Raw genomic sequence first — 12,867 nt, 5'->3', positions numbered from 1 at the left:
AGGCTATGGTTTTTCCAGTAGTCATGTATGGATGTGAGAGTTGGACTATAAAGAAAGCTGAGCACTGAAGAATTGATGCTTTTGATCTGCAGTGTTGGAGAAGACTGTTGACAGTCCCTTGGACTGCAAGGAGATCCAACCAGTTCATCCTAAAGATCAGTCCTGAGTATTCATTGGAAGGACTGATGTTGACACTGAAACTCCAATACTTTGGGCACCTGATGCGAAGAGCTGACTCATTTGAAAAGACCCTGATGCTGGGAAAGATTGAGGGCAGGAGGAGAAGGGGATGACAGAGGATGAGATGGTTGGATGGCATCACCAACTCAATGGACATGGGTTTGGGTAGACTCCGGGAGTTGGTGATGGACAGGGAGGTGTGGGGTGCTGCAGTCCATGAGGTCACAAAGAGTCAGACACAACTGAGCAACTGAACTGAACTGAACTGAACTGCAGGAGAGGATCAGGTGCAAGGGCAGCCTATGGACCCAGGGAGGCCAACAAACGAAGAATTAACGGGGATGAGCAGTGCAGAAGGGTCCAGGTGGTTTTTGAATTCTTTAAGCAGCAACATTTTTTTTTTTTTTTTACTTTCCTCAAGTAAAATTCAGGGAAGGCAATGGCATCCCACTCCAGTATTCTTGCCTGAAAAATCCCATGGACGGAGGAGCCTGGTAGGCTGCAGTCCATGGGCTCTCGAAGAGTCGGACATGACTGAGTGACTTCACTTTCACTTTTCACTTTCATGCATTGGAGAAGGAAATGGCAACCCACTCTAGTGTTCTTGCCTGGAGAATCCCAGGCATAGCGGAGCCTGGTGGGCTGCCGTCTATGGCCTCCCGTTTATGGGGTCGCACAGAGTTGGACATAACTGAAGCAACTTGGCAGCAGCAAGTAAAATGCTACACACTTTCTCCAAAATATAGAGCAGATGCTCTGGCTTGGGATGGTGAAAGGAGCCATTCCCTTGTCTCCTCTGCCAACAAGCATCTTCACAGAGCCCCAGAGGAACACAGCCTTTGGAAGTCAGAGAGCTGGACGGTGGGGTGTGGGACACACCTCCCGGAGCCCAGGAACCAGAGGAGAACTGAATGAGGGGACTGGGGAAAGGTTTCAAAGGTCACTGATGCCCCAGCTGTAACAGTGAGTGCCCAGTCCTGCCCCACCCAGTCCTGTGGGTAACAGGGCAGCTCTGAAGGAGGTAGGGAGGCCGGTGCCATCTCTAGGGAAGGGGTATGAGCACTGCATAGAGAGATGCGTGGGGCTGGCTCTGAGGAGGTGCCCTGAGCCCCCGAAGCTGTCAGCCTAGAGTCTAGCACTAAGGAAATTAGGTGACACTATCAACGTGGACTTGAAAAAATAATTTTATCTATTTAATTGGCTGTGCTGGGTCTTCATTTCTGCGTGAGCTCTCTCTAGTTGTGGTGAGCAGGGGCTACTCTCTAGTTGTGGGGCACGGGCTGCTCACTGCGGGGGCTTCTCTGGTTGCGGCTCCCGGGCTCTAGAGTGCAGGATCGGTAGTTGTGGCACATGGGCTTAGTTTCTCCGGCCTGTGGGATCTCCCTGGACCAGGGATCGAGCCTGTGTCTCCTGCATTGGCAGGCAGATTCTTTTCCACCTGAGTCACCAAGGAAGCCCCCAATGTGGACTTTTAAATCAGCTTCCTTTGGACTTCCAAAGCTTCTCTTTTCTGTTTAGCTCATCTTGTACTGCTTCTTTCCCTTCCCTCCATGGCACTAGTGGGGAAGGGACAAGGCCCCTGAGCCCTCTCAGAGATGCCCTGGGGCTAAGTCAATTAGTGAATCCAGCTTTGGTCACCTTCCTCAAAAAGCAGTTCCTTTCTAAAGTACCCTAAAAGACCACCGCTGAACTAGCCATTGTTGTTCAGTCTCTATGTCGTGTCCGACTCTTTGAGGCCCCATGGGCTGCAGCATGCCAGGCTCCCCTGTTCTTCACTATCTCCTGCACTAGTAGCTATCTGGAAAACCTGTTCCTCATCTGAATTTAACTCAAGTGACATTTACTGGGCACCTACTTCATGCAAAGCCCTGCTGGTCACTTCAGATACTGAATCTTTCCTTGGAGTATACTACTGAGAAATGCAGGGCTGGGAGACAACTAGAGTCCCCAGGTGAGGAAAACTGGAGACTGGAGGAGCCCAGCTGCTCCTGGAAGCAAGGAGGGGAGAGGGCGCTCTGCCTCAGCTCCAAGCGGGCCGCGCAGGTGCTGCTGCCACTGGTTCCAGAGAAGCTGAGAGCAGCTCCTGGAGGCCCGAGCACCACGACTGCTCCTGCTGTGGGGGCGGGCAGCAGGGGGATTGGAGACCTCAGCCTCCAGCTGTGACCCTGTGGCTCTGGCGATACTTTGGGCATCAGGATAAAGGACCCTCATGCCCCCCCACTGCCTACACACAACTGGACCTTCGTTGGGCCATTTGCTTTTAAGCTGGGGATAGTGGCTATCTTGGTTACCTTTGTACCCCAGCATGAACCGCATGCCTCACATACAGTAGGTGCTCAGTAAATGAATACATAAGTGGATGGTAGACTTCTAAGAATACCTACTGGAGAGTGTACTTCCCTTGAGGCCACACAGCTAAAACCTGCTGCAGGGATGGAAGCAAAATAGAACTTCCTTCCTCAGAGCACCAGGCCTAACCCTTCCAAACTCTGGATTGAGAGAGCCCAAGGGGTCTGTTTCATTCTATGTGGGAATACCTGTGTCAGTATCTGGACTGGACTTGAGGGCTTGTCGGAGGAGGCGGGGCAGGAACCCTCCTTCACTAGGGCCACAGACAGTGCATAGTAGAGACTGGAGTCTGGAGCCGAACAGCCTGAGTTCTCCGACCTGGGCCAGCTGAGTGGACCCCCCCGGACTTTTCCGTGTATAATGGGGGTGATAATAGAACCTATCTGGCAAGGTTGTGATGGAGAGTAATGAATTATTATTTGAAACTAAAATGTATTTATGAATATATATGTATGTGGTTAAACTTATTTTAATGCTTCTGGGACTTCTCTCATGGTCCAGTGGCTAAGACTCCGTGCTTCCAATGGAGGGGGCCCGGGTTCAATCCCTGATTAGGGAACTAGATCCCACATGTTATAACTAAAAGATCTTTCACAGTGCAACTAACACCTGGTGTAGGAAAATTAAAAAATATATATATATTATATATATATACTATACACACAGACACAGACACACACACACACACACACTAAGTTGCTTCAGTGATGTCCAACTCTCTGCGACCCTATGGACTATAGCCTGCCAGGCTCCTCTGTCCATGGGATTCTCCAGGCAAGAATACTGGAGTGCGTTGCCATGCCCTCCACCAGAGGATCTTCCCAGCCCAGGGATCGAATCCACGTCTCTGATGTATTCGGCACTGGGAGGTGGTTCTTTACCACTAGTGCCAATTGGGAAGCCTATATATGTGTGTGTGTATATATATATATATATATATGTATAAAGAAATACTTCTGGATGCAACCTGTTCACAGAGGGCAGTGTCCAGCCTGGACCCTGTGTTCAGGGGCACCTCAGAGGAGGGTTGCAGGGTATGTACTGGGGCTTGGAAGGTGTACAGCACCTCTTGTTGCTTCTCAGGATCACAGTAGGAGAAACCTTCGAGAGGAGGTGGGGAGCAGTAAGCAGGTAAGCAGCCCGCTGGACTCTAACTGTGCTGCCGCTCCCTGTCCCCCAAGGTCCGTTTCAGCGATGCTCTGATGTCACTCCGGGCTCCCTCCTTGCTTGTCTCTAAAAGTCCAGGAGGCCCCTCTGTGGGAAAGGGGCAAGATTCCTCTCTCTTTCTGCTGATTCACAAACAGTAGCCCTAACCCTAACCCTGACCCTAACCTTCTGACTCCTCAAAGCAACTTGAATGGTTGCATCTCCCAATTCCTGACATGCCTTCCCTGCCCTAAAATTGGAAGACCCCTCTATCTGAAATGTCACAAGTCCCAGGAAAGGGCTGGAACCTCTGCTAACTGGGTGCCCCCAGGAAGGTCCACAGGGGCTTTCTGCTGCTCACAGGGTGTGGGCAGCACCACCATCCATGCCCATCAGGTGACACTCCCCACCTGGGTCTCTGATGACAGTCTCCTCTGGACGCAACTTCCCAAATCGAGTCACCAAACCTGTTTAAACACAGACGTGCACGATACAACACAACCAGAATCTTAAAAGGGTGTAGCTGCACATAGAGGTGAGTCAAACTGTGTCAGGCGGTTCTCAACTGGCCCGCAGGAGGCAAGTGCCCAGCCATCGCGTGGGGAGGGCATGGCCCCTGCTCCAGCCCCCAGATGCAAGGGCATGGCCAGGCAGAGACAAGATCTGGGACCACAGGGTGCACTGACACCTAGCAGCATCTGCACCGATTGGAAAATCTCCCGTGGATGAGCAGGTCCATAACTCAGTGAAAAATAAGATCACTGACAAAAGAAAGCAGGAAAGAATATGGCAGCTAAAAATAGACACAGAGATATCTAACACATATCAGAATATTCCATTCACCAATAACCCAAGACTACAAATTAAAACAGTGGGGTAGTGTTTCACTTATCTAATTTGAAAAGAATAAGAAAATACCCAGTACTGGAGGGTATACCAGAGGGAGGGAGGGGATAGACACGAAGCAGGGTGTACACGTTTATAGAAGAGACTTTCTGGAAGAAAATTCAGCAATATGTGTTCAAAGTCTTAAAAATTTGCATACGTTTCACTTAGTAATTTCATTTCTAAGAATCTGTCCTAAAGAAATAATAAAAAGTCCTGCAGCGAAGTAAGAGAATCAACATCTTTATAAACTTGGTGTGCTCAGTCGTGTCCAACTCTTTGTGACCCCATGGACTGTAGCCCACCAGACTCCTCTGTCCATGGGATTTTCCAGGCAATAGTACTGGAGTGGGTTGCCATTTCCTTCTCCAATCCCTGACATGCTTTATATACTTCATATGATATACATTCTATAGGTACTGTTTATATAAACATTTAAATGCAAAGTTGTTATTCACAACATTGTTTACTCTAAAAAAATGGAAAATAACCCAAATAGGATATTGGTTAGGTTAATTATGGTTCACATATAAGATTGAATACTATGTATTCATTTCAAAAATATGTCTTCTGAAACTATTAATGACATAAGAAAATACAACACTTCACTGTTAAGTTGAAAGTGGAACGCTGAAGGCTACAGAAAAATACACCTATAAAATATGACCCTGATTCTGTCAAACGAAGACATCTGCATGTACAGATGCACATAAAGGGTCAGAAGGACATGCGACCACGCTTGGAATGTGAGAATTACCTCCGCTTTGTGCCTGTTGTGGTTTCCACATCTTCCACAATGATAGTGTATTTGTTTAGAATACAGAAAAGCTTCCAGCAGTAGGGCTTCCCTGATAGCTTGGTTGGTTAAAGAATCCGCCTGCAATGCAGGAGACTCTGGTACAATTCCTGGGTTGGGAAGATATGCTGAAAAAGGGATAGGCTACCCACTCCAGTATTCTTGGGCTTCCCTTGGGGCTCAGCTGGTAAAGAATCTGCCTGCAATGCAGGAGATCTGGGTTCTATCCCCGGGTTGGGAAGATCCCCTGGAGAAGGGAAAGGCTGTCCACTCCAGTATTCTGGCCTGGAGAATTCCATGGACTGTATAGTTCATGGGGTCGCAAAGAGTCAGACTGAGAGACTTTCACTTTTCAGTATCTAAAACAAGCAGCCCAAACTGGATTAAAACCTTTAGTGGTGTTATTCTCCCCCGACACAAGGGACACCAGAGGCCACGGGTGTGTCATATAGCCCTGGGCCCCCGTCACCAGTACCAAGGCCGCAAAATGAGAGAAATGTGGGGAAGGGGCGTGGGATGGAGAATGCTCGGCCTGCAAAGGCGGCTTGGCAGGAGGAATGTCAGGATAGCACTGATTCTTGGAGAAAACACTTCAGGTGTGGGAAGCCACAGAACCAGGGCCCCAGAGGCCAAAGAGAAGACGGAAGAGACCTGCCTGCTAAGGAAGCTGGGACACCATGGACCTCACTTAAGGCAGGGGTCTCCAGGCGGGGGTGGAGGATGGGGGCGCAGTGTAGAGCACACTGCGGAGATGGGGAAGCTGTGTTCCTTTAGACTTTCCAGGCATATGCAGATGCTGGTGGGACTGATGAGACAGTCACACAGTGAAATCTACTACAGAGCTCACAATGGCCTGTGTGGCCTTCTGTCTTCCCCTCACACAGCCAGTCAGCTCCAACTACTTGGGCCCTGTAGACTCCTTCCCAGCACTAGACTTCCTGCTATCCCTCTGAAGGGCCAAGACTGCTCCCCTTGGCCTGAGACATTCTCCCCAGACATCTGCATAGCCCCTTCCCACTGTAGGTCTTCTGGGAAGAGAGGAAAAAGTCAGACTGAGTGTGAAATGGCAGCCCTGTTACCAGAACTGGGGAGTCAGAAGTGCATGCAGCCGGCTGGGAAAGGGACAGACAAATCACAGGTATTTGAGAGAAATGCTGGGTAGAGTTAGGGGCTATCTGATGGGGGAGAGCCACCAGATCCAGACAGTTTCTCTGTCTCAAGGCTTTGGGAATTGACCAGCTGTGGCAGAGGGCTAATACCAACAATTCTGAGAGGATCAGAGGCAATTTTCAGACCTGATATCCTGAAATGCCACAGAGTCTTGATCTGCAGTGCTTAGCTCTTACAACTGTGGGTGCTCTGCAGTTTAGAGGTGCTTTCCCATTCATTGCCTCATTTGATCCTGTCAGGCTACCAGAATAGGTTCAATGACCATTGTACAGATGAAATGACTAAGGCTCAGAAAAGTTAGATGACTTGCCTGAAAGCTCACAAGGTTGGGTGGTAGAACTGGCTGGATTTTGGCACAATTTTCTCCACACGCAAACCCAGGTGTTATGGTGAACCATTTAGATTGGATAAAGACATCACTGTCATAATGGTTTGCCTCCCATATTTTGACAAGAGCAGCTGGAATAAGGCTCCCTGCAGAGATGGACCCCGTGGGTGCGTGAGAGAGTGGTACAGAAGGGGGAGCCACGTGGCCCCACTGGACAAACAGTAAGGCAAGCCACCTATCCCAAAGGGCCTGGGGCGGTGGTGTTGTGTGTAACCAGCCAGCCCAGCAGGGCCCAGCCTGGTGTGGCCCTCCAGGACAGTTCCCAAAACTCTCCCCCTCTGCCACTCACCCCTGGCGAAGCAGTCAGTACATGTGAACTTGAACCCAGGCTCGGGCCATGGGGCAGCCCTCCTTCTGCACTGGGGGTCAAGGAGGAGCAGCAGCCTGAGGTAACCCACTGGGCCACCAGAACGCCTATGGCCCCCAGTTCCCCGGGAGAGGCAAAGGCAGACTCTTTCTCTTCAGGCCTCAGGGGTCCGCAGTGTCCAGAGTGCACGACTGCAGGATAAAGGCCGGTGAGGGCATTTCCTCCAGGGCTAGCCCTCCGGACTTGCATCTGGTCAGGCAGCTGCCTGCCACCATGGCTGCAGAGCCCAGGGAATTCGGCCAGTGAGACTCGTGAACGGCCTGTGCTGTTCATCACTTAGAACCACACGGCCACCTTGCAGGGGTGAAAGGCTGCCAGGAGGTCCCCTCGCGATGGAAGTGGTCCTCGTGGAGACTGCTGGGCCTCAGGAATGCACGCATGACAAACTGTGACCTGAAAACGCTGCAAGGCCCTGGATGTGACACTGTGATACAAGATGGCACCTGTGGGAAGTCTCTGTGTTCTTTCTCCCAACTGCCTGTTAATCTATGATGATCTCAAAATAAAGAGTTAAAGTGAAACACCATGGGTGCTCAGTGGCTACTGTCAGGGGACAATGAGTTCTAAGAAGCCACATTCCCACTGAGTTGAAGAAACGTCAGTTATTTGGTGCTCCCACTCAGGCTTGCTGGTTTTTCCCCCCACACAACTCACAGAGGTCACTTTTGATTTGGGGGTGTGGGGAGTTCTGGGGCTAAAAAGAGATGAGTGCTGGGCCAGGGTCACAGAATTAGCATTGGAGGTAATTAGATATGAAGGTTCATAAATAGACTGCCCAACAAGATGTGATGAAATCCCACAACTCATTCTGTGGGATTCCTGCAGAGAACCCCCATCCTCGGAGGAAGCCCTGGAAATCCTACGCCAAAGGACCCCACCTTGATCGGTACGGTCAGCCCAGACAGGGGCCATCGGGTTAGTCTTCCCAGAGAGCGAACCAGGGCACACACGCTGGCGACCAAGTGTGCACAGATTTGGAGGTCAGAGCCCACCCTCGGGTCTGGCCCCTCTGCCACCACTCAGGTTCTCCTCCTTGCCAGACCAAGCCGGGGGCGGGGGGGGGGGGGGGGGGAGGTGTAGCGCAGAGAAAGGGCGAAAGCCGATCCCAGGCAGCAGTAAGCCCGAGGCCCCCTCCTCCAGGACCCTGAACAACTGCTGCTCTTCATCTGCGGCAAGGTCCACCCCTGAGACCCTCGCAGACAAAAGCTTCTGCCGCGAAGGTGCCGCCCCCGCAACGGGCAGAAGCGCCAGATCCTATCAGCCAATTATCCAAAGCGCACAGCCACCCGCAAGTTCGGGCACGCTTGGGCCGGGGCGCGGGCAGCGGGAGGGGCCGCCGGTCCGGCGCGCCCGGGGAATCTGGGCCTGGGGCGCGTCGGGAGGCTGAAGGGCTGGTACGCAGGGCCGTGCTGGGGACCGGGGGTCCGGTCCGGGGATCGAGGACCCGCTGCCTGTCTCCCCCTCGCCGGTTCCGAGGCTCCTCCGCTGCGAAGGAGGCGGCGCAGCCAGGGCCCTCCCCCGGCCCGGGCCCCCAAGGCCCCTCCAGGGCCCCGAATCCGATCAGCCCCTGGGTCGCCCCGGAAACATCGCCCCTCCATCGCGCGGTGCGCCGGATCGCCGCCGGCTTGTGGAACAAAAGAGCCACTCTTGCGAAGGGTCCGGCGGCCGCGCGGCCCTCTGAGCGCCGGGGCTCGAGCCGAACCTTACCGGGCTGCTGGGCTTTGTGCGCGCGCAGGGGCGGGAAGGACTGAGGGACCCCGGCGCATCTCACGGACGCGCGCCGCGCTCCGAAGTTGTGGTCGGCGCCGGCCCCTCTCGCGCCGCCCAGTCCCCTTTGGGGTTCCCATTCATTCGTGGGGCGGGGAGGGGGGGCTGCGCAGACTGCCGGCCCCCGGCTCACCTTGCTCTTGACTTCCACCGCGCTGCAGTCGTAGAAGCCCAGGGTCTGAGACTTGTGGAAACTCCGGTTCATGGTTCCGGACCCGCTTAGCCTTGGCTTCGCCCTCGCTCTTCCCTATGGGGACTGCAGAAGGACCTTGGGTGCGCCACCCGCCGCCGTGGCCCCGGCCCCGGACCCTGCCCGCGCTCGCTCGGCCGCGGGGCAGCTCGAGTGCAGCGGCCCGAGCAGGGCTGGCCGCGCGCCTTGGGCACTCCAGGGGCCGCGCGCGGGAGGAGCGGGGTACGGCGGCGCGCGCCGCTCCAAGGACCCGCCCCCCGATACCCTAGAACCCACGTCCCGCCCAGAGCCCGGAGGATCCGCCACCAATCCCTGCCCAGCGCCCAGAATACCCGCCGCCAGTCCCCGCCCCGGGCCCAGAGCACCCGTCCCCCGAGGACCCGCCCGGAGCCCCGAGGACCCGCCCCACGAGCCCCAAGGGCCCACGTCCCGCTCGGCGCCCCGTAGACCCGCCGCTAATCCGGTTCCCCAAGGACCGGCCCGGCGCCGGGAAAACCCGGCTCACGTCCCGGGGACTGGCCCCACGAGCCTCAAGGCCCAGCCTCGCGCCTGAGGACCCACCCTCTCAGTCTGGAGGACACGCCCCCCGTCCCGAGGACTCACCCGACGCCCCACCCAGGGCTCGTCGGCCGGCCTCCGGAGAAGCCGCCGCCAGTCCCCGCCCCGAGCCCCGCCCACGGGCCCGCCCCCGAGGACGCCTCTCCCGGGTGGGTGCTCACTTCAGTCCACAAAATCAAGAGCCGGGGAGAGAAGCCCGGTTGACTCGCCCGGGTCGCCCCATTCCCACCGCGGCGCCCACACTTTTTCTCCCTTGCTCGCTTCCGCCAAGATTTTGTTAGCATCCTTCCGTCGTCCAGGAAAAGGGTCTGTTTTGGCTGATTTTTAACGTTGTCTTGGGTGATACCGGACTCACCGAGGCCTGACCCCCCTTGGGTCCATCTGTCCGTTAGAGCTGCCAGGTGGTAGATGGTTTGGGCAGAGGTTCTGCACGGAGGCAACATTCTAAGGCGTAGTCTAGCACAGGCCAAAGGTAAAGGGTTCGGAAGGGTCAGAAGCACCTATAGGCCTGTCTGATGAGAAGGAAGACTTCTGCCAGGGCTGGTAGAGGCAAGAAACAGAAGAAAGACGCCGTCAGTTGTGAGCAACGTCATGGGTGTTTCCTATCTAGAGCGCTCTGGAAGCGGGGCTGCGGAAACCGAAATCCTCGCTCTTGAGGAATCTCTGATGAAGCCAAGAACACAGGACAAGTAGGTGCTTCCAGAGTGCTGTGAAAGCGTGCTACACAAACTTACAATCCTATTTAGTAGATTATATATCACTTTTTCTTAGTTGAATTAATTGGAGAAAAAGGAAGAAGAAATACAAACGTGCTAATTATACATACAGAGGGGTGTATTAGTTAAATTTATGGTTTTAAATGTAATCAAAAACAGTATTAGAACAAAAATATAGCCTCTCCAAATTTTCAGAACATTCTATGTATATATAGAGTGCGAAACTAATGCAAACATATTGTAAAATTCTTTAGAATTTAAAATTTTAAATTTAAAATTAAAAAATTCTTTAGAATTTATAAAATTCATTATAAAATTCTTTAGATAGGGACTTACCTGGTGGCCCAGTGGTTAAGAATTTACCGGGGACGGGGTTTCTATCCTTGGCCAGGCAGCCAAGGTCCCACATGCTGCCCAGCAGCTAAAGGGGAACGTGCAGCAGAAGGAGCTGCAGACTGCAGTGCAGAGCCCCTGCAGCCAGAAAGCAGTTCCACAGACAGAAAACACAATGTAAAATAAATAGGAACTGAGAGTATATATATCTGCATGCCTATAAACGTGAATGAGATAAAACACACCTGTTTTAAGACTTCCAGATTTGTTCACTAAGTAATACCCAGTCAAAAATGGTAAAGGAGATACAACTACAACAAAGTGACATAGAAAGGATGAAATTTAAAATATCAGTGAAAGAGAGAAAATGGGGTTCTTAATTTAAGACTATGTGGCTTTAGGGACAAAGGCATTACCCTATTTAATGGAAATGAGATACCACAGAGGAGAGGATTTTAGAAAAAAATAAATCGTATGGACAAAAAATTTTTTTTAAGGATAATGTTATTCCTTACTCCTGTTAAGTTTACTCAGTTGTTATAAACTCTTCACAAGACTTTGGAATCTCTTACATGATATTTAAGTAAAAGGCTCTATTTTTTGGAACACATACACACCATGAACCTTTATAATGAAAATGGTGGTATGCCAACATGAAGATCTAATATATGTAAATACTGCATTGATCAGCATTCACAAAATAAAATGACAGGAAATAGAATGTGAAATTAACTACTGTACCTTTGTTAAAATGCACTGTGCCGTGCTAAGTTGCTTCAGTCATGTCCGACTCTTTGCAACCCTATGGATTGTAGCCCTCCAGGCTTCTCTGTCCATGAGATTCTCCAGGCAAGAATACTGGAGTAGGTTGCCCTGTGCTCCTCCAGAGGATCTTCCCACTCCAGGGATCTAACTGCATCTCCATTGTCTCCTGCATTGTAGGCAGATTCTTTACCCACTGGGGCTTCCCTGGTAGCTCAGATAGTAAAGCATCCGCCTGCAATGCAGGAGACCCGGGTTCAAACCCTGGGTCGGGAAGATCCCCTGGAGAAGGAAATGGCAACCCACTCCAGTACTCTTGCCTGGAAAATTCCATGGACGGAGGAGCCTGGTAGGCTACAGTCCATGGGGTTGCAAAGAATTGGACACCACTGAGCAACTTCACTTTCTTTCTTTACCCACAGAGCCATCAGGGAAGCCCATAAATTCATTGTGAAATAAATCTGGAGAATTCAAACACAAAACAGAAAAAGTTAAAATCACTCATACTACTTAGCAATCAACTCTATTACCTTTTGGTATATTTTATCTTTATTTCTTTTTCTGCGTATATAGCTGTGAAAAGAAGAGAAGCGAAAAGCAAAGGAGAAAAGGAAAGATATAAACATCTGAATGCAGAGTTCCAAAGAATAGCAAGAAGAGATAAGAAAGCCTTCTTCAGTGATCAATGCAAAGAAATAGAGGAAAACAACAGAATGGGAAAGACTAGAGATCTCTTCAAGAAAATCAGAGATACCAAAGGAACATTTCATGCAAAGATGGGCTCGATAAAGAACAGAAATGGTATGGACCTAACAGAAGCAGAAGATATTAAGAAGAGATGGCAAGAATATACAGAAGAACTGTACAAAAAAGATCTTCATGACCCAGATAATCAGGATGGTGTGATCACTGACCTCGAGCCAGACATCCTGGAATGTGAAGTCAAGTGGGCCTTAGAAAGCATCACTATGAACAAAGCTAGTGGAGGTGATGGAATTCCAGTTGAGCTCTTCCAAATCCTGAAAGATGATGCTGTGAAAGTGCTGCACTCAATATGCTAGCAAATTTGGAAAACTCAGCAGTGGCCACAGGACTGGAAAAGGTCAGTTTTCATTCCGATCCCAAATAAGGGCAATGCCAAAGAATGCTCGAACTACCGCACAACTGCGCTCATCTCACACGCTAGTAAAGTAATGCTCAAAATACTCCAAGCCAGGCTTCAGCAATATGTGAACTGTGAACTTCCTGATGTTCCAGCTG

General features: G+C 51.4%; 1 protein-coding gene across 1 annotated transcript in view; it reads right to left on the bottom strand.

Annotated features, from left to right (window-relative positions):
* The window catches only part of PARD6G (par-6 family cell polarity regulator gamma), a 77,859-nt gene extending 68,361 nt beyond the window's left edge, over positions 1-9,498 (bottom strand). The window contains exon 1 of the mRNA XM_019986949.2: positions 9,182-9,498. Coding sequence (XP_019842508.1) covers positions 9,182-9,253 — 72 coding nt within the window. The 5' untranslated portion in view covers positions 9,254-9,498. The remainder of the gene's footprint in view (positions 1-9,181) is intronic.
* Between the last annotated feature and the right edge of the window lie 3,369 nt (positions 9,499-12,867).

This window comes from Bos indicus, chromosome 24 (assembly GCF_029378745.1).
Source record: "Bos indicus isolate NIAB-ARS_2022 breed Sahiwal x Tharparkar chromosome 24, NIAB-ARS_B.indTharparkar_mat_pri_1.0, whole genome shotgun sequence".
Taxonomy (NCBI): Eukaryota; Metazoa; Chordata; class Mammalia; order Artiodactyla; family Bovidae; genus Bos; species Bos indicus.
This window is presented reverse-complemented; position numbering and strand designations above follow the sequence as displayed.